The sequence below is a fragment of the Phalacrocorax carbo genome, chromosome 4, assembly GCF_963921805.1.
Source record: "Phalacrocorax carbo chromosome 4, bPhaCar2.1, whole genome shotgun sequence".
Lineage (NCBI taxonomy): Eukaryota > Metazoa > Chordata > Aves > Suliformes > Phalacrocoracidae > Phalacrocorax > Phalacrocorax carbo.
The window spans coordinates 42,876,795-42,902,047 of NC_087516.1; the positions used below are offsets into that span (position 1 = coordinate 42,876,795).

At 37.2% G+C, this 25,253-nt stretch overlaps 1 protein-coding gene across 2 annotated transcripts in view; it reads left to right on the top strand.

Annotated features, from left to right (window-relative positions):
- Positions 1-25,253, top strand: part of SH3RF1 (SH3 domain containing ring finger 1) — a 95,774-nt gene that overhangs the window by 44,725 nt on the left and 25,796 nt on the right. For both annotated transcript variants that reach the window (XM_064449745.1, XM_064449746.1), the window contains exons 3-6: positions 9,205-9,480; positions 10,867-10,962; positions 18,897-19,199; positions 20,142-20,252. In XM_064449745.1, the coding sequence (XP_064305815.1) occupies positions 9,205-9,480; positions 10,867-10,962; positions 18,897-19,199; positions 20,142-20,252 (786 nt within the window). The remainder of the gene's footprint in view (positions 1-9,204; positions 9,481-10,866; positions 10,963-18,896; positions 19,200-20,141; positions 20,253-25,253) is intronic.

Below are 25,253 nucleotides of genomic sequence, written 5' to 3' on the forward strand. Positions count from 1 at the left end.
TAGTGGAAGTGACAGAAAATAAACCTAAAAACACTTTTTCAGCAGGTAATGGAATGTCAGATGCTATCTCAGGTTTTAAAATAAATTTCAGATAGGAGAGCTGTGTGTGGTTACTCTTTTTTAGTATCATTGTTGGGGTCATTTTAATTTCAGACCTTGCACCGTTTTGGTGGTGAATACATTAACACTTGGTCATAATGGAAAGCAAAGTATTCTCAGATAAAAACTCACGCCTGTCAACCTTGATAGGTTTTCATCAAAAAATGCAGCAACCTCTTCATTTGCAACTCTTTGTTTTCAAATACTTCGTTTGGCAGCAAAGTATTTGAGAGATTAAAGGAACGTTTCTTCATGCTGATCTCACCAAGAGTAGTCTTGCCAAGTCACTCCCTTGTTCAGAGTCATTTGCTGGCTTTGCTCCTTCTGTATCATGTTCAAACTCCTCACCTTCAAAGCGCAGTACGAGTTTGCTCCTGGCGATCTCATTTCTCATTTATTCAATTTTTTTCAATCTGTCGTCTCACCTGGAATTCCCTCTCCTTTTCTTGGTGCAACAAGTTAACATATTCATTTTCACATCACAGTGAGGAAAGCTTGTTTACGTTCAGTTTCAAAGTGTAAGAACCTTTAGAACAATACGAAGCGTTACTCTTAAATTTTTACATTGTTGATAAACCCCCTGGAGCTTTTGATACCTGTGTTAAAATATCAGCTCCCTGAAGTAGGAACAGGGCCTCCTGTGTTCCAGTGCTTCGCCGATAAACCAAATGTTCCAATCTTCTGCACTAAGTAGTTTAACTTTTTTTTTTAAAGTGAGCAAACGGAATGTGTTTTGTAAAGTGATTTGTAAAGTGGTGTTACGAAGTGCAGATTTGTGAGAGAATTTTAAATGTGGTCAGTAAAATAGATCTACTTTTTCGATATTGATGGCTTATGTTTAATGCAAAAATGAAAGAGAAGATATGTATTCTGATTAGCCATGTTAAGACTGGTAGATGACATGGATCTGTGTGTTTCTTACCACTACTTCAGCGTAGCACAACCTGGTGGTACCAATTAATAATGGAATCTTTTCTAGGTGTTAGCAATACCATATGGGGATATGTAGGCTCCCTTTCATTTCTTTCTAAGGCAGTGAGTTTTTGTGTTAATGTATTTAAAAAAAAAAAATAAGAGGCGGTATGAAACAGAAGAAGGGAGATGATTCTTAGCGTTGCAAGACGGTTCCTTTCTCTGAGATTGCTGTTGTCTGTGTCCCTCTGTCTTTGTTACTGCTACATATGCTCCAGAAATTCTCACCAGCTGTCATATACAGTATGTCTGCCACACTGACTATATAGACTACAGCAAGATGTTGCTTTGTAAATGTTTTGTTGAGTTAATCTTTTTTTTTCTTTCTGGTGACTAACAGAAGTTGTTATAAGGTTAGATGGCAATTCAGTTAGTAGGGCAGGTTTCTAATATTGACAGTTGCAGTTATTGATGCTTTATTTGTTTGTGGAAGGGTATACGAAGGTCTGTGGCATCTCTAGTTGCCTCCCATTAGGCCAACGGGAAAGAAGAGTATTCTGAGTTTATGTGAAAATCTCTAGTTAATCTGGATTATTATGAATGAAGAGTGGAAAGAGAAGGCTACACAATAGCCAGGTAAGGATGAATATAGGGAAAGAGTTTAACACTCAGATATGGTCTGTATTTTGGTAGTTTTCAGAAGGGTTTTTTTTCCCTCTTCTGTAGTAACTGTGATTTTATGTTCATATAACCAACCAGCAAAAAAACCAAGTGATATTCAAGAATCTGTATTGTCACAGGAAAGTTGTCCTGTAACAGGTTCTGCGTGGAGAGCAAATAGTTACGATAGGTTGGCATAACAGCTTATAAGAGCAAATCTTTAAAGCAAATCATTGCTTTTGGAAAGAACTATTTTGTGTAGACATCTTAGTTCTACACAGCGCACACTAATTTTGTTTAGAGTCTTACAAGGATCTGTTTTTATTCAAAGCAAAATGGCTTTGTAGTAACCAGTCAGAAGGTTTTTAAAAACTCAGAATCAAATTGTTTGATAGGCATTGGCTTTCCTCTTCAAAATCAATGGGAATACAGGCACAAAGTCTCTTCGGCGTCTTGAAAGTTACCTTCTCAGTTTTTCTTGTGCAGAGAGAGCACTTTCCTCATGCCTTTTTTTTTTTTTTTTGCCCATGGAAAGAAGCAATCTTTAACCTGTTAAGTGCATACAGTTAAAACATTTGGGGACATGCAGTGTGCAGGATATAATTATTTTGTCCTCTCCACTTTTTCCTACTTTTTACTTAATTGTTTGGTTATTTTTGAGAGCTTATTTAGTGGAAAGCATTCAAAATATTCTTTACTTAACAAACATCGGAAAAAGTAAGTAGCTGAGAACTTTGCATTTCGGAATGGCAAAGGAAAGAAGGTGGCATTCTAAAGACACTTGTTTTCTCATTTGAAAAAAGGTTTTTAAAAACACAGGTATTGCACAGAAAGGGCCTCGACTAAGTGCCTTTGGAAAGCTTTGTAAAGATGTCCCTTTCTAACCTTCCATAATATTAGTCTGATTGCTTAGGCCTTAAGGCAACATTTTTAAATTCCTTTCATTCTCCTGTATTCCAGCTTTTAATTTCAAAACAGCTTTGTGGGAGAGAGTTGCTCATACTTAAATTAAATAACCTTATATTTATTTCTTGACATCAGACAAAAAAAAAGTCAAAACGTTTTCTTCTAAAAGCTGTTAAGACAGAGGAACCAAAAAGGACTTTCATAAACTGGCGACTTTAAGTAGGTCATTGATAGTTTACCTCAAAAGAACACAGAAAAACTGTTTACATGAGGAGAGGATCTACCCTTCTATTACAAAATATAGGGTTTCTATGAGCCTTTGCTGTGAAGTTCTTCTGTAGGTTACCAAGAGCAAAGTTAACTGATAAAGTCCTCAAAAGAGTCAGACAAAGGGCTGTAGGAGTGCTTGGCATTTCAACCTGCGTTAGATGGCTGAAACCTGGAAATTAATAAAGAGTGTTCTGATATATCACACACTATTAGATCTAGAGCTAGCATGGATGTTATCATGTATAAGCAGTGGAGAAAATTTACCATATTCAGTAATTAGCTAGTAGCAGAGAAGCTTTGCAGGTCTATTAAATAAGTTTTAACTTGACGGTCAAATTAAATAATTGTAAAAATATCATCCCATTTCTTCATTTATCAAGAACTTAAAATTTTTACTGACTGCAGTTGTTCACCTTTTCCAAAAGTATAACAAGTAGGTCAGCTTGATTGTGGTTTTTTTAATACTGTATCCTGTGTTTTTTTTCCTAAAGTAATCTTTTGTCAAAATGATAATTGTTATGTAGGTCACAGTTAAGTTACACACAGATGGGTTTCAAACCTGGTCGCTTTAATCAGGGTAACCTGGCTAGCCAGTTTCCTCTCAATGCACAACTTCTACTTTTATTAAAATAAAAAACTGTACCAAGCTGCGACTAACCATATTTGAACATGGCATTTCAAAACAACTACAAATTTTTTACTGTTCTAAGTCAAATGTTGGTCACTTAGTTTGTGTGCTGGGAAAAATGAGATATAGTATAACTGTATCATTAGAAGCAAGTAGAAATTAATATACTTCCAACATCAACATTACTCACTTCCTTAATCTAGTGAACTGTCATATAAAAAATACGGTTCTGCTGTATTCAGTAGAGCAATAGCAATTCGTATCAGATGATACCAAAGGTTTGGTTTTATGGTTATTACAACATCCAGGCAACTTGATACAGTGTCCTGACATAAAAATATCTTACATTTTTATCATTCAGATAGCAGGAACCTCAGAGGTGCTTTAACTAGAAATAATTTCATTTCCATGGATGACCTCTGTACAGTCTTCTAAGATAGTTCTGATGGTAGAAGTATGTAAAATTTAGTGTCAGATACAGTTTAATAATGCTTGAGTTAGCCTTTCTTTGAGCAAATCTGACCTCATTTGTATTGTTCCTTAGATGAGAAAAAAAAAAGCTGGGAGCTGGCTGTTAACATTCTTCTTGGATTATGGGGACACTTTGTGTTCTGGAACTCGAAAAGAAATGGGGAGACTTAGTTTCAAATGTTACTGCCTCTAGGTTGGTGTGTTCTGCAAAACTGAGTATTTAATTTGTTTAGATGAAAGCAGTATACCTATAGCTTAACATAGGGAGCATGTTTCCTTCCTTTAGAAGGAAAATCCGACTGAAGTGAACACATCTTTTAATATAAGCAGTTTAAGAAGGTCCTCCGTGAAGTATTCTTACAAGCTCTGTGTCTCCAAATATGTGAAAATTTAAATGCAGGTACAATAAGAACAAAGGAGGCTGAAACAAATAAAATGGAACCAGACAGATCAGATAGCTTTAAATTAAGACTTGAAAACATGTATTGGAGTCAGCAAGATAAAAGAGTAATGAAAAAACTGTAGGTGCAAAATGAGGTGTTCTTGCATGTAGGACTGGACAGCTTGGTAAAGGCCAAAGAAGGCAAGAAAGCAAAAATACACATTAAAAATAGTAATGAAAAGGATGCATTTGAAAGATTTGAGTCAAGAAGGCAACAATATGAAAGAGAATGGGATAGAAGATTAAAAGCAATATTGTCATTCGGAAGGTTTGAATGACTAGGAGTCTGAAGAGGAAATCTTGCGTATACCTGTATCTGCTGGAGAATGTATACGTAAAGAACATTTGACTTAGAACAGTAAAAAATCCAAATCTGCCTTTCAAACAAGTTGGCTGCAGCATATTAACAAGCTCCTTTCCTTACGTAAAGGCAACTTTTATTGGAAATCAAGTATGTCTTGCAATACTGGTTCTTTGGGGGGGAAAAAGACTGGTAAAAGCACCTCTAGCACTAGACTTACTGTACTTAAAATTGCTGTGTAACTGGAGATTTTTCATAATAGTTTCTCATCTTTTCCCAGTTATTAATGCGACTGTTGGTTTGATTTAGGAACTGCATGGAAGGAAAATGATAGACGAAGAAAAAAAATTTTTCTGTCTTCACTTGTAAGAAAATTGCAAATAACTGATGATTATTAAAGATCCTTTTATAATATGGATTAAAATGATAGTGACCTACAGTTTTTAGATTTTCTGTAAAGACAGGCAGAAGTTATTTGGGAGAACTGGCCATAAAAACTGCTACTGAGGTATCTGAGCAGGCCAGCTTTTTTGGAGGCTTATAACACTTTGATTGAGCATGTAGACAGTTTCAGAAATCTTTTTTTGTCTGTCCTACTACTAACATAAACAGTACTTCTGTAAAAAGAAGGCTTCCTGGCCTCTTGAAGATACTCAGTGTCTTGAGAACCTCAAACAGGTGAAAATGGTGTAGATATTCTGTGTGAATTCAACAGGTTCACAGGGGAGCCCAGGCCACATCCCAGTCTAACAGCCCTAGAAGGGGGAATACCTTGCTTCCTTGGAAAAGTGACAACCAGCAGCATGGCAGCTGCGGAGGCTTGGATGGAGACAGAGATGCAGATGACCCAGTATCTGTTCCATTCATTTCCTTGGGAGGCCATTTACTATTTTTGCTACTTTAGCTTATGCTGGTTCTCCAAGCACAGTAAGTTACACAACGAACACTGTTTTATGCCAGTGTAAGCATATTTACATTTGGGCTTCTGCCACAGAAACTCCTTTTTAAAAGGAAATCAGACCTTGTGGTTCTGTGCAGGCATAAGTTTCTCTTGGCTTAAGCTCATGAAAAACACATACAGTTGCATATTGTCCATTGAAAAAATAAGAGTCAGGTTCAAAATAAGGTGACTGAAGACAAAGTATAAATCTAAAGAGGAAAACTCTTAGTGAATTCTGTAGGTTTCTAAGGCAAAATACCTGGGTTGGGAGAAGGAATCTAGAGACTCGAGCCTCATGTATATAAATGCATAAGCATTTTTTTCATATTCTTGTTAAGCTATTTGTTTTGATGTCATCATATATTATTACTTTTATCTTCTTTAAAGGAATCTGGCATGTGAAATGTATGTATATCCATGCCATAGCTAAAAGTGAATTTAAACAACTTGTATATCAGCAGTAGCATTAGAAGCTCAATTTTTTTTGCATAAGGACTGAGGAAATAATTCCAAGAAACCTATTTTGTGTGGAGTCTTTGAGTTTTATATTTTAATTTCCTAAAATGTTTTTTGTCTGGGTGTGTGGTGTTTTGTTATTGCTTTCTCAAAGAGCTGGCAGGGTAAATGGCAGCTGTAAACCTAAGGGTACGCTGCAAAGCTTTTCTTCCAAAGCCTTTCTTTCATGTTTAGCCAAGTGAGAGACACAGAGTGAAATGTAAACTCCAGCTTGGCATATCCTCATGGCCTTCTCTCTTGGTGAACAGCCAGAGGGGCAGAAGGGGGGCCGAAGCCGCCCAAGGCTGTGAACCTCAAAGACCTGGAAGGCACTGGCCATGAGCCATGGCTCCCAGGTTGCTCAGAGGAGGAGGAATGTGAAGACAGTACTCAAGGGCCCTTGGTACCGGTCCCCTGAGAACGGCGCTCCCCATCACACCAGCTTCTTCTCACTTCATCCCCCCAACCCCAGGACAGAAGAAAAAGGCATTCACTTTACTTCTCTTCCGAGTTGTTTAACTGTTTCTCTTCAATCCCTGGCAGTCTGACTGAGAACTAAGCGTGTGTTTTGTTGAACTTTGTTCTGTTTGAAATTACGGACTGGAACCATTTTTATTTAACGTGGGAAACCAGCTTCGCAGAAACTCAACCTATACACTGGAAAAGGAACTTCCTATAAAATAAAAACAGATGTTTGTACATATGAGTGAAGGTTTGTTCTTGGGTGGCTTTGCGATAAACTGCGTAAACACAATATTGAGTTCTAACAATTAAATGATGACTGATTGATGAGCCTCATCACTTTGACATGATCTGCTGCACTGGCAGTCCTGGTTTGTTTTGGTTTTGTTTGCTTTTAAAACTTTTTTTTTTTCCTCCCAGCTGTATATTATACACACAGCTAATTGTAAAGTTCTTCCTCAGTATGGGGACATTGAAAGCTTTCTCCCAGGACAATGGGCTGATTCCTGGGAGAACTCCAGCTATTCCCTCCAGTGCAAGAGACACGTGTGTGTCTTGTAGTAGCCATAATTGCTTGGGGCCCTTTTTCTATCAAGTAATTCTTTGGCTCCTCATCACTGAAGGGCTGTAATTTTTTTTGTTTATTTGTTTGTTATTGGGATGGAAATGGATAAGCTAGCAGTGTTTCCTCTCTTGTGTAGAGGTGTTCTTTTTGCATCCAACCTGCCCTCTCCCCCCGCAGTTCTCTTTCTATACTCGTCCTTACTACATCTGCACTGACTGCTTCCTTCATTCTGTCTGTTTACTGTGCAGAGAGCAGGTAGGACTAAAAAATACATACATATGTACAGTATTTTTTAATTCTTATATTGTGGCCATGAATTGCGCCTTCAGTCAGTTGGGGCCCACAAATCTCTCGTTGATGTTTTAGTATTTTCCTCTGTCCAGGTTTATACAGAGTATGCCAGGGGTGTTTACATTCTGCACTGATGCAGTTAAGTGTAATCATGAAGAAAAAGTATTGTTTGCCTTCTGTCTGAAGATCAGCAGATTTTGTGAACAACTGCATGGATCCTGCTAATATAATAGTTTTAGTACCCACCCCAGATGCAATAGAATGAACTGTGATTTTCTTGTGCTCATATGTAAATCATATTCATCTGTACCTACATATATACATATGGTTTTCCATTGACTGTTTGGTTTAGAAAGAAAATTATTAAGTAAGCTAATCTTTACGATATCATTTATACATTCATGAAATTTTCAATGTCATTATAAAATCATGCACAAAAATTAAAGATGTCAAAACAAATTGGATTATATTGAAAGAAACAATTTTACATGCTAAAAGTGAAATAAATTAGCAAGCACTCTGTCTTCTGACCAACAAGACAGACTCGAAGTGGTGATTCCCTCTGAGAATTCCCTTGCATTGTGTGTGTACCTCTTGAGATCTTGCAAGTGCAGCTCCAATTTACAATCCGAGCTGGTAGAAGACTTGAAAGGAGAGACATACCATGGGGTAGATGTGGCGAATAATATCGCCAACATTGAATTTCATTAAAATTTGCCTTTTCCATGAGGGATAGCATTGAAGATGTGAATACCGTGTTCTAGTTGACTATAAATGCTGTCTTTGCTATGGAAGGACTGTCTTAGCAATGCAGGTTACTGCTGTTTGCATCATTAAGGCAGTGAGTTCCCCTCTAGGTATTTAAAGTTGGAGAGAAAAGAGAGTTTTGAAGACAGTAGCCCTAACACTAGAGTTATAGATTTTTATGTCTTGCTCTTGCAAAATGTGGAGGCACAGACTGAGCAACTAAAAAATAATACCTGCAGTGTATATAAGGGAGGATGATACAGTATTGTCTTGTAATCCTTCTGACATGCACTCAAGAGCAGCACCAATGGCCTATAGTTTTCAGATATTATGGAGAGGTCAAGTGAAGAAAAGCCAAGGATACACACCTTCAACAAATTTTTTTTCCCCCGGTAATTCTTTTTAGCTGTTTTTAAATAATTAAATTAAAAGAGTTGTTCCAGGATTAAATATCTCACCTTTAATAAAGCGAGACTTGTTTTTCAAGCTGGAAAACACCTCCCTTATGTCCTCATCCTTAGCATTCTGGGCCGGTGAAATAAATAAGGTGAGGCAAATGATAAGAAAGTCAGGCAGAAAACATGCCTTAGGGGTCTTATAGCAAATTTGTTATTCTAGTGCTGTATTTTCTGGCATCATTTTTCTGTCAGATCTCTCAAGTGGTCAGGATTCTTTCCAGTTTGTTTGGGTTTTTTTTAATGTTTAAGCTTAGTTAATTAGTGAATTAGTACCTGAGGGTTAAAGTATTATGGTTTTTTGCCTTTCTTGTGCTAGCAACATTGTAGCATTACTGAAAATCATCATGAAACTTAGGGGGATGTATGGCTGTATAGAACTGAAGCTCTTCACACATTTGGGTAAAGTCAGTAGAATCATTGCAATAAAATAATTTTATTGTGTATAATTTTAATTTGCAATTTTAGACAGTGTCATTCATAGTCTCCCAAAAAACGTAATATAAATTCTATTTAGAATACTCATCTAATTCAAGTAATTTTTTGTTCTTTTTCTTTAGGGTGTACCTCAGTTACCATGTGCCAAAGCATTGTATAACTACGAGGGAAAAGAACCCGGAGATCTTAAATTCAGTAAAGGAGACATCATCATTTTGCGTCGACAGGTGGATGAAAATTGGTATCATGGAGAAGTCAACGGCATCCATGGCTTTTTTCCTACCAATTTTGTTCAGATTATTAAACCTTTACCTCAACCTCCGCCTCAGTGCAAAGCACTTTATGACTTTGAAGTAAAAGACAAGGAAGCAGATAAAGACTGTTTACCATTTGCAAAGGTAAAACCAGAATAAAATTCTTATTTTCTTTTAATAATTTCATTTACTTGGATAAGAAATTATAAGACTGTTCTGTAGTCTTGTCTGCATTTTTTTAATGGAATTGCACAAATATGAAAGGGCAAGTAATTCTGCAGGCATTTCTCCTATGTTGATTAGTTTTGCCTTCCTTCTCTTGCTAAATTGCATATAATTTCTATGAGATTTTATTTTTGGGAATGCAGTTTTTCGTAATTGTGGTAGTAATGTTCTTCATTTATGAGAAATAACCTATGTTATGAATTAAGCATTCCATCTTTTCAAGAAACAGTCATTTTAAATGGTTGAAGTTGGTACTTTTTTCAGCTTTGCCTTTAGTAAGTGACATTTTTAGGATCTAGATACTAGATACAAAGTACTACTAAACCTCGTCATTCTATAATATTACGAATTGCCTTTTGGAAAATATGTTTCTTCTTATATTGTTCCTATTGTAGTTAATTTTCTGTCTTGCAAGACATATAATGGTACAGAGTTTTAACAGGAATCAGAGCTGTTCCTTTTTTTTCAGTTTCTGATTGTTTAGTTTATCAAATTGCACAAAAATGTTGCAAGATCAAATGTGAGTTAATAACTTTTCTACCCTTGTCTATTAAAAATGAAAAGGCTAAAATTCTGAAAAGGGAAGATGTTAACATGTGGATGAACAATGGCTCTTACAACACGGAACAGCAATTCTGTTAAGGATGGTTGGCATTAGCTTGCATATTTTGATTAACTTGTTGGCAAACTGTTGTTTTTTGGTTTCTGCTTTTTAAATTGGCAGTCTTGCTCGAGTAAGCATGTATGTTTCCAAATATATTAACTTAAATATGAAACAATTACATATGTCAGTATAAGCAAAAGCAGTATTTAATGCGCATGTAAATCCTTTTTTATGTAACAGTCTCAAAACCACATCTAATCCAAATGCTCCATGTAGATGTGAAAGAAATCATATCACTTACCAGTGTTCTTAAGTACTTAAGTAGAAAAGCAACATCAAGAGAAGATTAGGTAATGAGTCTGTTGAGAAGGAAAAAGATTGCGGTTCTGTTGATTAATGCCAGGGACTTAAAGGGTGGCTGATGAATACCGTGGACTGAACACGGCAGGAAGTCTGGCACTAAGGACAAAGCTGGATGGCTGAGGTTAGCTGTGAACAGCTAGCTTAAACTCTGACAAAATAGGAAAAGGAATGGCTGGAACTGACTTCAACCCCAAAAGCGGCATCTTCCTGTTACAGAGTGCCTTCTCTGCAATTCTTGTCCATGTACCACCTTCTCTGATTACCCGTGTGTTATGGAGGCAAATTAAATTGGAAGTTTAATTAGAGCTGGGAGACATAATCACTGCATGTTCACACAGGATGATGTTCTGACTGTAATTCGCCGTGTGGATGAAAACTGGGCAGAAGGAATGCTGGCTGACAAGATAGGAATATTTCCAATTTCATATGTTGAGGTGAGTAAAGTTGGGCCCTCAGTAAGATTGTGCCCACTGTGTATTTAATTTTCTAAAAGGAAAGATAATCAGTACTGGTGTTGACTCTAAAATAACCTGAAAAATAAATAGTCTTAGACCTAAAATAAGATCTGTGTGCTTAGTTTGGGAAAGTTAATTATCTCAGCAGCTGAACCAGTGATTTTTCCTTAGCTATCAGCAAGTCAGAGTAGTAAGCTTTGCACTGTCCGTAATACCTGCCTCTCAAAACCAAATCAGCACAACTAGAAAGTCAGAGAATACAGGCTGTTTTTAAGCAGGTAAAGCATTGACTTTTACATCCAAAAGACCCTTATATAAAATCTTCTGTATCTTCCTGCATTTCTCATATGTGATGTGATAATTTACAGTGGGAGGTCACAGTTGAGAAAGTTTCCCCAACCTTTTAAGGTTTAAGAGTTGAAAGCTCTATCTTCTGTAGAGAAAGACATAGGCGATTAAGAACAGTGTGTATCACTGCAACAGCGGTTTGGAAGAGTGTTTGTCTTTTTCTCATAGGTATGCTATGGATACTTGGTAAGATGCACTTCTCCCACTGAAGAGATTTTATTTAAGTAAATGAGGCAGAACGATGAAAGAAAGAAGTATTTTCACATATCCTGTGGGATGAGAAATATGTCCCTAAGGTCACAGAAGAAATGTGTAACCATACTAAGAATCGAGTCAGGTTTCGTGACTTCATTTTCTGTATGCCCTGATGAGATGGGAACATTTTAAAAATTGACTGTGTTCAACTAACAGAATTTTTTTAAAAGGGAAGATACATTTTTATAGGTTAATGTAAGGATCTGTGTAGCTGGGGATAGAAATTTTTACGTGACTGCAAAAACAACAAAACCAAAAGGGTTTCAACCTGCTTAGTTCAATTCTGGCTTCAGTTTAAGAAGTTTTTAAAAGCCAACTTTTAAAAGCCAGTTTAAGAAGTTGTTGCCCCTGGCTGTTCATTCCTAGCTTCTTGCAATTAACTGCCCCTTCAGTTCAGCCAGTGAAGGTATTTGTGGTGCCTTTTAAAAATAAATCACTTAGCCAAGTTAGAAAAAGCCCTTTCCTAGGGCTGCCACTTGGGCTAACTAGCTAACAACTCTTGTTTCCAACTCTACAGAAGTTTGCAAACTGGAGACATACTATTGAAAAAAATTTTGTACAAATGATACACAGTCACAAAATATATTTAATTGTTGATGTTTTCAGACAAATTCCATCAACTAAGAAAATGTATCTTCAATTAACCTTTTTAGAACAGCCCCAAGCACTTGTGTACACACTTGCAAATCTCCACTAAAATGATATGGGAAATCTAGAACGATAAATAATGCCCAAACAGATATCTCATATCAGATAGGTGGTTTTTTTCAATATATACTAAACCAAAACACATGCTGTGGTGAAGAGCAGTGAGATATGCGGAAAACTGTCAATTTGCATTTTTAAATGCCTGTTTTCTAAGATTATGGAAAATATGCAGACAGTATATCAAACCATTGTTACATATGTTATTATTAAAGACAATGAGAAGTAATGCATATTTTTGAGGTATTTTTAACACGGTATTTTTATTTATATTTCCCAATCCTGTAATCATTGCCTATTTTTGTCATAATGACAGACATATCTTTGCCTTATGTATGTTAGTCCACATCCTTTTTTTTGTTTAAATGTGAATTACTAGCTACATTTGCTGAAGTCATTAACTTTAAAATGAGTGTAGTGTGTGATGTTTATTCTGTAGTGTAGGTCTGATACTTGCAATGTTTCTTGTATGATGAGGTCACAGGATAAACTTTAGGTATGTTGAAGTCAAGAAAAAACTATTATATTTGAGGACAGCTTTTTACCTGGAGGAACATTTTATGGTTTGATGATTGCAAGTCTGCTCTATTGTTTTATATAACTTTCACTTACTGAATTTGTGGTAATGATAAAAGGTAAGACTGAAAACATTTTGAGAGGAATTCTAATAGTGATTATATAGTCACTGAGTCACAAAACATTTTGTGTTTACCTGTAGACATATAGCACTGTGAAATAATTACTTCTATCTGCAAATTATAAATAATGCAAAGCACTGCAAAAAAATGAAAATCTATCGTCTAAGAAATGCTAAAACCAAACTAACCCTCTAGTTTTACTAGAGTAAGACCTAATATATCTAAATTACCAGACTTCTGTCTGATGGAATTTCAACGTGCTTGCATTAAAAAAGAAGGTCAACCAGGTTCTTGCGCAGTTACAAAATAAAATGCAGTGAGTCTATAAACTGTATGATTAAGTTCATAACACTAATGTTTATCACTGTTCCAAAAAGAAAGATTAATCAGAACTAAACAGATAGTATTCGAACTTTTTAATGTGGAGTACAGTTCTGGGTAAAATATACATTTCTTAGAAGGACCTCAAATTTGACACTTTGATATAGTTTAACACTTAGTAAATACACTCCAAATCTAAAAAGTATTTAAATTTTTACAAGTTATTCAACATTCATACAGAACAACTAGAAAAATACAAACACCCAGAACAGAAAAAGAAAAATCAGGAAAAAGTAATCATTTTCCAGTCAGAACATCAGTAGAAAATAACAACTTTTGTTTTCCCAAGTTAACATGAACAACCGGGAAACACCTTTGTATTAATCCAGCTCCTCTAGCTTTATTTATAAACAACCTTACAGAAATGTAGGGGAAGAAAACCCCAAATGATCTAAAACGTTCACTGTAGTAGAATTTTAAGTTCCTTGTCATTTCATACTACTGCATCCATCAGTTGACATGGTACAGAAGGCTGTGCTGCCATCCAGCGAGACCTGGACAGGCTGGAGAGCTGGGCCAAGGGGAACCTCATGAAATTCAACAAGAGCACGTGCAAGGTCCTGCACCTGGGGAGGAACAACCCCAGGCACCAGTACAGGCTGGGGGCTGAACTACTGGAAAGCAGCTCTGTTGAGAATGACCTGGGAGTGCTGGTGGACACCAAGCTGACCATGAGCCAGCAATGTGCCCTTGTGGCCAAGAAGGCCAACGGTATCCTGGGGTGCTTAAAAAGAGGTGTGGCCAGCAGGTTGAGGGAGGTTTTCCTCCCCTTCTATTCAGCCCTAGTAAGACCACATCTGGAGCATTGCATCCAGTTCTGGGCCCCCCAGTTCAAGGACAGGGAACTACTTGAGCAAGTCCAGTGGAGAGCTACCAAGATGATCAGGGGACTGGAGCATCTCCCATATGAGGAAAGCCTGAGACGTGGGTTTGTTCAGCCTGGAGAAGAGAAGACTGAGGGGGGATTTCATCAATGCTTATAAATATCTAAAGGGTGGGTGTCAAGAGGATGGGACTGGACTCTTTTCAGTGGTGCCCAATGACAGGCCAAGGGGCAATGGGCACAAGTTGGAACACAGGAAGTTCCACCTGAACATGAGGAAATACTTCTTTCCTGTGAGGGTGCCAGAGCAGTGGCACAGGCTGCCCAGGGAGGGTGTGGTGTCCCCTTCCCTGGAGACATTCAAACCCTGCCTGGATGCGTTCCTGTGCCCCCTGCTCTGGGTGTGCCTGCTCAAGCAGGGGGGTTGGACAAGATGATCTCCAGGGGTCCTGTTCAACCCCTACCATTCTGTGATTTTAATCAATGAGAACATAAGTTTTTATGTATCTAGTGTGTCAGGTGGGTTTGTGGTTTTGTTTTTTTAATTAGCATGTCCTCCTGTACAAAACAGGAGTGTTTCAAAACATATTTTTTGTTGGGTCTATACATTCTGGATTGGGTTTTAGGCTGGATTTCTAGGATGGTCTTTTCAATATTGTACTTACTAAGCTAATCTTTGTCACTGTTAAATGCTGTAATCTGATTTAAAGTCTTAGGAAAAAAAAATCAGAGTTTTGTAACAATGCTAACTCAGAAGAATAAGATAAAAACTTTTATGGGAACTTTTCTCTACTTTTTGACTTTTTTGCCTGCCTGGACCTTAAAGCAGAAAATATACGTAAAAAGTGAATGTTGTATGTTACACCTGAAAACAGAGTTTGTGTAGAACAGAGTTTTGAGTAGAAAATTATAGTCTAATCCCTACTGTATTTGAACGTGTTAATGTCATTGTTATAATTCCAATGACAACTTCTGAGCACCATAGTTTGATTAATTTCCCTAACAAAACTGCAATACAGAATTATTTTATTTGTTTCAAAAATTAATATAAAGGCAGGTTTGCTCATGATTATGATCTGTTCAAGAATTGCAAAATTATTCTTCTGCTGCTTTGGACAAAATATATTTGTTCCCAAACTTTAACTGCAAAGCTGAATTTAGGTTTCTGTGCTATTGCCTGTCCTCCAGGATGATGTTTAGCAAAAATGATAATGTCAAATAAGGACAATGTTTACCTTAGTTCCACTTACACTTTACTCCTTTGTTTCCAAATGTATGTGAAAGTGAAAAGTTGTCTAGAAATTGGAATTTGGCTAATAAGAGTGTTAGTAATGTGGAAAAATAACTTCTTGACGTATCGTGATATAGTAAAATTGCATAAATAAAGATTTTGGATGAACATGAATAGAAGGAACGTTTGAGGAAGAAGATGGTGTTTTCACTTAATTTTGGAAAGTGTTGATATTTAAATTCTATCTATGTGTGAGTGAAGAACACCTAAATTAATTTGTAAAATAAGTACAGTAAAGCACAACTGTAAGAGCCCTTGAAATAGGTCTGGCATGGTAGTCTACTTGATAATTTCTCCAGACTGCTGGAAGCAGGTGGAAACCTGTCTGCTAGCCTCCACCCCGACCACAGCAGTGAGACGCAGCTCAGCTGGCCGCTCTGTCTTGCCCCGTTTGGAACGTTGTTCTGTTTCCTGGGTTTTGTTGGGAGGAGGAATTGCATTTCAGGCTACCTGTTACAGCAAAGATTTTGTTGAATGGAAAAAACAAATAAATGTGAATGTAAAAGAAGCTTTGGTTCAAATACATTCAGGAAAACAGCTGACGTAGAAAATGTTGGAATAGATACAGGGGTATTTGTTGCAGAAAGGAATGTTTTATTGAAACACTTCATAGCATGAGTGGGATGCGTTCCCGTGGTGACCTTGAATGGTTGCTAGCCTTTACATTGGAGAGTGCATGCAAATTATTAATTTCTCAAGGAAGAAGTAAACTGCACTCTGCAAAATATTCTGCAACTGTTGCTGTCCTCAGGTTGCTTCTAAGAAAAGGCCAGTAATCGGTTCCCTTCCATGTTTAGGTTAATGCTACCACCCTCTGCTTTCTTCGCTACATAAGAAAGCTCCCTACATTGCTTATATTTGAATCAGTCTTTAATCAATCTCGTGGGCAAGCCTTAGCTTTTCTCTAATAGTTTGTTCACTGTGTAGAAGTAATCAGATTCTGCAGGCATTATTAGCTTCAGGAGGTAAGCAAACATAATTAGGTGTAGCAGGTACCTCGGGGTGCTTTTAGCAGAGTGGATTTTGGTTTTGTTTTTTACTCCTGGGTGATCCCTGAACTATTCTGATTAGGTAGTTCTTGTTTTAGAAATGAGTACTGCTTTTCTTTCTCTGATCTGTGTAATTTGTGAACAGGCTTTTTGCTAAATAAGGGAGTAGATTAGATAAGAATAAAAGTGGTTACAGCCATTGCATAAGACAATACGAGAGACACATTTTCAGGGAGGACATGAAGAATTTCAATCTGAGTTGGAAAAAATAAAATGTGCTAAATACATAAAATGATTAGGCTTTGAAAAGCCTGCATGATCTTCCATGATGAAGGATGTGACCCTGACAGGATGAGTAACAGAGTAGGCTTTTTTTGGTATTATTTTCTACTTGTTTCATATCCTTCAGTCTCATATCTGTGTTCTGTGATAAAATAACATTATTTTCACTACTCTGTTAAAAGTATGTTCGCTCTGAATTTTAAATCTATTAAATATAAAAAATAATTATCTAAATAATAGTCTTGCAAATTAATTAGACAAAGCTGTGTGGTTATGTCTTCTGTTCTACGCAAGTGGTACAAAATTATTTTGTCCATATGATCCATGTTGAGTATTAGCAGGAGGGAAAATCTAGCGTCCACCTTTTTCTTAGGAATGTTTACTACTGTGACATTGTCTTCTATCCTTCCTGTTCTCTTCAGCTGCCTTCTAAAGGACTGACAGTAAGAACATTTAGGAAAAAATTCTACATTCTCATCTTCATATCCTTTTTCAAATCCCCTGGTATGCCCCTCTTCTACTGCAATATGTTCTAGGTAGTGCTTCCTCTTCAAGCATTTCATAAGTTTAATTTTCCTGCTGTTACATACTAGTAGGTTTTTATGTCAACTCTTCATTGTTCCAGTAGTTATAGTTTTGAACTTTGTTTATTTCTTCTGTATGTGCATGGAATTTCCTTCCAGATCTCATCTTTCAAATACCACTTGAAAATCTTTTCTATATTATAAAAGTATATATTCTTTATTCTTTTGTACCACTATATATAACCTACTTGTCCTCAGAGATAGGAGAGTGTTCAGGGTAAAAGCTATTTTCATTTGCAGGAGCTGCATTTAAATCAGTGTTGATGCTATCACGATTAATGATGTGTTATTTTTCTAGTAAAGTTTTGATGGGGTAAAATACTCTTTTAAGACTCTTCATGAGCATAGTAGGAATCTTAAGACTTGTGGAAAAATGGGTAAAATAAATAGAAGAAATAATATGCTGAAGAATAGTAGTAGTACTTCCACAGTAACTAATTTCATTCTTTCATCTTGATGTTCTTCAAAAAAAGATTTTTCCTATCTCCATATTTGGCTACACTTATCCAAGTAACAGTATTCATATTTAGTGGTACATATTAACATTACTTACCTTGTTCAGAAAACCGTTGCTGGCGCTACTTCAGCCCATGAATAAATTAGAGTTCTGACAGTGTTACTTCCAATAGCTCTAAAATATAAATAAGATTTTCTGGAAGTAAAGGTTTTGTGAAAAATGTAGGGGGTTTTGTTTGGTTGGTTGGTGTTTTTTCCCCCTCTCTTAGATAGCTTACATTTCATTGTAAGAAGAAAATGTGTGGGATTCCATATTTCTTCATTGGAAAGGAGGGATTTGTTTGCATTTAATATAAAATTATTGTAATAAATTAACAAATAGAAAATTTCATTGTGAACAAAACTTCATTAGATAAGCTTAAAAAAATCCATTTGAGGGTTCTTAGGCACAGAAATGCTGCCTTTGCATTAGAAAATTCAGGAGCTGAGAAGGTATTTTCACAGAATTGCTAATATATGCTTCTTTTCTCCTTGTACTGTCTTATGCTTGTATAGCTACTTGTTGTCAGGCAGTATACTGGTACAGATGGATTTTTAGTCTGTCCTACTATGTTCTTAAATATTCATTTAGGAAGCCTGCTTTTTTTTTTACTACTGGTAGTGTTAAAGGTATGTGCATAAATCCAAGGGATACTAGGAGGAATGTCTTCAAGAGCCCACATACAAAGGTGTGGGCTTATGTCATACTTGCAAAGAAACAAAAAAAAAGGCTTAAAAATAAATGAACATTCAAGAAGTTCTGTAATACGGAGTTTTCTATTATAAAGTCAAAGGGGACTGCTGTGATTTAGTCTGACTTCTAGATAACACAGGCAGCAGATATTGCTGAATTAATCCATGGCTGGACTGGAGCATAATGTCCTTTCTTGATGAAATTTTACCTTGGATGGGCAGTCCACTCCAGCCCAACAGTGTGTTGAGTTTGTAGTGGAAGACTTGTCACTCTGTAATGACTTGTTTGTCGAGTAGGTCAGTATGCCACAGTTTTAAGCTGCATGGTTTAAATTCTATTATATTATAAAAGGAAAAGAGGGGCCTTTTTTGTTATATCCATGTGATTTTTATAAATAAAAAATACTAATGTGTGACTATCTTTTGTAGTTTAACACAGCAGCCAAACAGCTGATAGAATTGGATAAGCCCTCAGGTTCTGCTGTTGACTCTGGAGAAGGTACCTCTGGGGCAGCCCACAACAATTCAACCCAAAAGCACACCGATACTAAGAAAAACACCAAAAAACGGCACTCTTTTACCTCCCTCACTATGTCCAACAAGTCTTCACAGTCTTCTCAGAATCGCCACTCAATGGAAATTAGTCCTCCTGTCCTCATCAGCTCCAGCAACCCAACTGCAGCAGCCCGCATCAGTGAGCTGACGGGACTTTCCTGTAGTGCCCCTTCTCAGGTAATTTATATGAAATCAAATATAAATCATGTGTGTATTTTTTTAATAACTATAAAGGCTTCAGATCTTGCCAGATTACTACTCCAAATTATTAATTATATGTAATTAATATTAACATACGCTTTCATGAAGCTTCTCTTCCAACATGAGAGCGTTTAAGGATAACATTTTACAACACTTCTTATACAATTATAGCGAACCTCTTTGGTCTTGTAAGCTAATTCTTTCCACAGTTGTTATTTTCTTAAGTGCCACAAAGATTTTTATTGAACTGTAGAAACTAGAAACTGGAACAATTTAATTTCTTGGTGTATTTTTTTCTAAACTGAATATAATATTGGATATTAATAAGCACATGCAAATAAAACGTAAACTCAACTTGTAAATTACATAAATTCCAGAAATATACCATAATAATCTCATTGTGATAAGTAGAAATATTTATCTGGCTTTATTTATTTGTTAATCTCCTGTTTCTTCAGAGCTTTTAGTTACAGGCTACACTAGTTTGTGAACACTTGTCTTTCACATAAAGATTATGTTTTGGGAGAAGAGATAGTAATGGAGACTAAGAAGTGTTGGTGTTGTTTTACATGAGCTAGTAAATATGTTTTATTTGCACATCTTTGGGATCCAGCAGCCTTTTTAGGGAAAAAAAAGTAAACTGACATTGGTAAAAATGTGTTTGACATGGCTAGTTCAATATATCTCCAAAGTTTCTGAAACACTGGGGCAGAGGGGAGGAGAAGGTGAGCATGGTGATCCAATACCATTTGTAAAAGCGTCTAACAAAAACTTAGTTCTAGTCTAAAGTTACAGATAGTAGAGTACTGGTGGTTTTTTGCCATGAAGGTTAGAGTTGTGTCAAAACCAGCTCGTATTAATTAAACTACTCAGAACTGACCCTGCTTTTTTTTTTTTTCCCACCCCCCCCTTCGACAGGTTCATATTGGTACTACAGGGCTAATTGTGACTCCACCCCCTAGCAGCCCAGTCACAACAGGGCCTTCATTTACCTTCCCATCAGAAGTTACCTACCAAGCTGCTCTTGGTGTAAGTACCATTTTAAGAGAACTCAGCCTTCCCATTTATCTTTGATCTGTACAGTAAATTTTTTTTCTCAAGTTCTGATACACTGAACTGAAATGAGGATTTTATGATGATTGACTATGTGATAGGCAGTGGTATAAAATTAATGTAGCAAAAGCATTATTGATACAATAATGTTTGCATCCTGTCACGTGTATCCATTTCTCTACCTTTCCTCTGTCATTTCTCTGTAGTAAACACAAGAAGCACATTTCCTTGCAGAACAGTGTTTCTTTTCAGCGTCAGTAGGAAAGAGATTATGCTGGGGGTGGGGGGAGAGTCAGGGGAAACAAATAAGATCTTACAAAAAACTGTCAACTTGAGACCACAGCTGCCAGATATTTCTGTCTTACTTAACTCAATATTAGCAAGATTCTTTGAAATAACTTTCAAAACTTCCCTCTTGTCCTAATTAAATAAGATGATTTTAGTTGTGTGTACGCTTGTGGCAGATGAAGAACATATCTAGAATGTCTAAGTTAGGCTCTGGAGATCAATATGCCAAACCATTGCAAACGGCCATCTTTTAAGAGAAGGATACGTTCAATGCTGTTTCCTTTGGACAAAGAAAATGACATTGTCTTCAAAAACTGCAGGATTTAATTCCAAAATCAACTGAAATTCTCCATTTTGCTGTGCTTGTGGTAGAGAAGCTCTGGCATGTCCTGTATCATACTGCACTTAATCAGAGCCTGACAGTAACTGCAGTAAGGAGTGTAGAGACCAGTTTTCAAAGGCCGTCAAGGGAACTTAATAAGCCTTTATTTTGATCATAGGAATTCTCAAGATCTAATTCTAGTTTCAAGTCTGAAAATTGTCCCCCTAACCTCTGGGGGGCGGGGGGACAGCTGAATAAGTGCCGACTTAGTTTAAAAAAAACACAAACCAAAGCAAAACAAACAACCCAAATGAAAAACCCCAGGGCTTGATCTCGTTTAGGTGTCTAATTATCCTTGCAGTCTTTTAAAGCAAGTAAAACATGATGAATAGCCTTGCTGCTAAATTTGTCTGGTTTTGTTTTCAACTTTTGGCACTTGGATCATTTTACACATTTGTCTGCAAAATTGAAGGCAGAATTGTCTGTCTTCTGCTATCAACTTTTTGTTGTTTAAATAAATGCTTAGGTGTGGCTTGGTCACAGCTGAGAAGGTTGCATTTTGACAGCCTTCTTTGGGACTTTTAAGTTATGTTTTTCAGTACTTAAAATTATGATGCTGTTATTTTCTGAATTGTCTCCAATACTTCCTTCTGGCATGGTAAGCACATGGTAAGTGCATTCCAGAACTGGGCACCGTACTGCACGGTTATTTTCACTGATGAAAATATTGATAGTATGACCCTTTTACTTTTATCCTCTTAGTCCGATGTTTATATCTTGAGAATTTGCATCCATTCATTTGGCCTGAGTGCAACACAAAGTTTATGTTAGCTAGGTATCCACCATGATCCCACAAATTTTCTTTATCAGTAGTGATGTAATAATTGCTTTCATCCAAGTAAATGTATTTCACCTTCTTTGTTCTTCAGACAGATGACTATTATTGACAGTTCTACAGACAGTGTGCTTTTGCCCTGCTGTCGTGGCTTAGCCCCAGTCAGCAACTAAGCACCACGCAGCCACTCGCTCACTCCCCCCGGGTGGGATGGGGGAGAGAATCAGAAGAGTAAAAGTGAGGCAACTCATGGTTTGAGATAAAGACAGTTTAATAGGTAAAGCAAAAGCTACGCGCGGAAGCAAAGCAAAACAAGGAATTAATTCACTCCTTCCCATGGGCAGGCAGGTGTTCAGCCGTCTCCAGGAAAGCAGGGCTCCATCACGCGTAACGGTTACTTGGGAAGACAAACGCCATTACTCCAAACATCCCCCCCTTCCTTCTTCTTCCCCCAGATATAAATACTGAGCATGATGTCATATGGTATGGAATATCCCATTAGTCAGTTTGGGTCAGCTGTCCCGGCTGTGCCCCCTCCCAGCTTCTTGTGCACCCGGCAGGGCACGGGGAGTTGAAAAAGTCCTTGACCAGTGTAAGCACTACTTAGCAACAGCCAAAACATCTCCGTATTATCACCACTGTTTCCAGCAAAAATCGAAAACATAGCCCCATACTAGCTACTACAAAGAAGTTTAACTCTATCGCAGCTGAAACCAGAACATCTGCCTTACTGAACAATGCAGGTAGCGCTGTAGCAATGCTTTGTCCTTTTATTGTTAATGACTCCTTCAATCTGTTGATCATCTGTGCAGTCCTACTGTTAGATGTATGTTAATATGAAACCAATTAATAATTTCCATATATTTGGATTCATATTTTAATGTCACAGAGTGGTTGAGGTTGGAATGGGCCTCTGGAGGTCACCTCGTCTAACCTCCCTGCTCAAGAAAGGCCACCTAGAGCCAGTTGTCCGGGATGGTCTCCAGACAGCTTTTGAATATCTCCCAAGGACTGAGACTCCACAACCTCTCTGGGCCACCTGTGCCACTTGTGCCAGTGCTCTATCACCCTCACAGTGGAAAACTGTTTCCTGATGTTCAGACTGAACATCCTGTGTTTCAGTTTGTGTTTCACTGGGCACCACTGAAAAGAGTATGGCTCTGTCATCTTTGTACCTCCCCTTCAGGTACTTACACACATTGATGAGCCTTCTTTAGGCTGAACATTTGCAGCTCTCAGCCTTTCCTCAGAGGAGAGGTGCTCTAGTCCCTTAATTATCTTAGTGGCCCTTTGCTGGACTCTCCAATATGTCCATGTCTCTCTTGCACTGGGGTGCCCAGAACTGCACACAGTATTCCAGGTGTGGCCTTATCAGTGCTGAGGAGAGGGGAAGGAATCCCCTCCCTTGACCTGCTGGCAAGACTCCTCCTAATGAAGCCCAGGATATCATTACCCTTCTTTGCCACAGGGGCACAATGTTGGGTCATATTGAGCTTGGTGTCCACGAGGAAGGACCCCCAGGTCCTTACTTTTTGCATACGAGGTGTACATCTAATACTAGAAACAATTAGCTGCTTATATAGTAATCCATGTAATCTTCTATACTTCTTTAATTCTGTCCTTCAGAAAATACATGTGAGAACTGAAGCAAACAAAATCAGTTTGGGTATCGTTTGTGCTGTTAGGCAGAATACGAGTCTAGCTAACATCTATGCTGCAAACATAGACTAATTGATTTGATTTGTGGATGAGATAAGTTTTGGAGAGGACGGGGTAGGCAGAATTCAAAGCATAATTTCAAATTCCTGTCAGAAGTTGCTTTTTTTCCTTTTTTTCTCTCAGCAACGAACACTTCTGTTTGTTACTAAGAATCAGTAGTTCTTTCTTTGATGCCAACATGGAAAAATACTTTATTTTGGTGCTGGTGCAAAGTCATTAAACCACCTCGGGTGCTTTAGTTGCATAAGCTTATTCAAAGGCGATCTCACCATTGGTACCCACAGGAACTAAATTACAGTGCTAAATGCAGCATGGGGTAAAACTCCTGCCACATGATCATCCTGTATCCTGGAGTGCTACTTTCTCTTTGTGATAACCGTGTTCCTGGTTATGTTTCCAGTTAGGCATATAATTCCCATTGAGAATCTGAATTATTCTCTGCCACCCTCTTTAAAAGTCAGTAACCTTCTGTACATAATGTTCTGTTTCTTCTTGACTTGTTTTCAGCATGACTAAAATACAGGCTGGCAGCTCAGGCTATGGGTAGGTCACTCCTGCGTTCTTTTACTATATATGATATTAGATGATGACGCAGTTTGTAGTCACAGACTGCAAAGTGTGTCTTTTACGTCCACTTTTCCTCTTGCTTCATAAACTCTTGTTTTAATTCAGGAATGTGCAAAACAGTTCTGACAGATCAAGAGAGAAATTTGTTCTTGTTTCTCTAGATGCTTCCCTTCTGGAGATTCTGAGCCTTAATTTTAAGCTGTGGAACAACTGTGACTGTATGATTTAATACATCAGAAGTAGTTGGCTTGAGTCCTTTTGCTTTTGTATTTTTTTGCTTTCGTAAGTACAAACTCCTGCGTTTCTCTAAGCTCCTCCCTTTAGCTTTTTTTTTCATTTCTGAATGCTAAGCAAATTACAAGGGAGTTGGATTGGAGCAGGGACAGTTTCTCTTTAGCATGAAGAGGGTTTAATTGGATCTTCTTCCTGTCAATCGTTTTGGTGTTTATAACACTATTTAAAGTAACTGATTGTTCTTTGAGAACAAGATGTTTATACAACTTCTTTTACTTCATGCCAAACTCAGATTAAGGGAGAAAGAAGAAATCAGAGAGGACGAGCATGATTCCCCATCGGTGAAAAAGAGAAGGATATATTCCTTTACATTAAACCTGAATTTATGCATCTTTGCTACATTTATCTATTCTGAATCTAGAAGCAAAGCTAGTGTCATCTCTTACCTTCTGTAGGAAAGGTGGCTTTTATTTTTTATTAAGAGGAGATGTTTTCCTATTGGTAGGAAGTTTCTCGAAGAGTGTTGAGATTAATTGCTAGCCTAAAGGAGCCTGTCAGTCTCATCTGTGTACATGCATAGGATCACATTTTAGTTCGCTATGTTGTTATTTTGGGAAATATTATGGTGGTTCAAAAAATGCCAATTGTATTAATTTTAGTTTGTCCATAATAATCTTTTGTGGATGCTGTTTGGTACAAAATATTGTATGAAGTAAGTAATTTACAAATTTTCAGCCAAAATTGACACAAATAAGACTTAGGAATAAGAGTGCTTTTGTCAAATGACCATATATACTATCTGCTGCTTGCGTCACTTAAGCAAATTTTAATTTGCATTCAGAAAAACTGTGATAATTTATTTAAAAGTTTTATTTTACAGCAGCAGTTCTTCAGTCTAGTTCTCTAGCCAGCAGCATTAATTCTTGTTTTGTGTTTTGAGGCTTGTTTCTCTGAAATTGAAGAAGCTATGAACTGAGACAAACTTGTCACAGCAGAGGCTTTTTGACTGTGG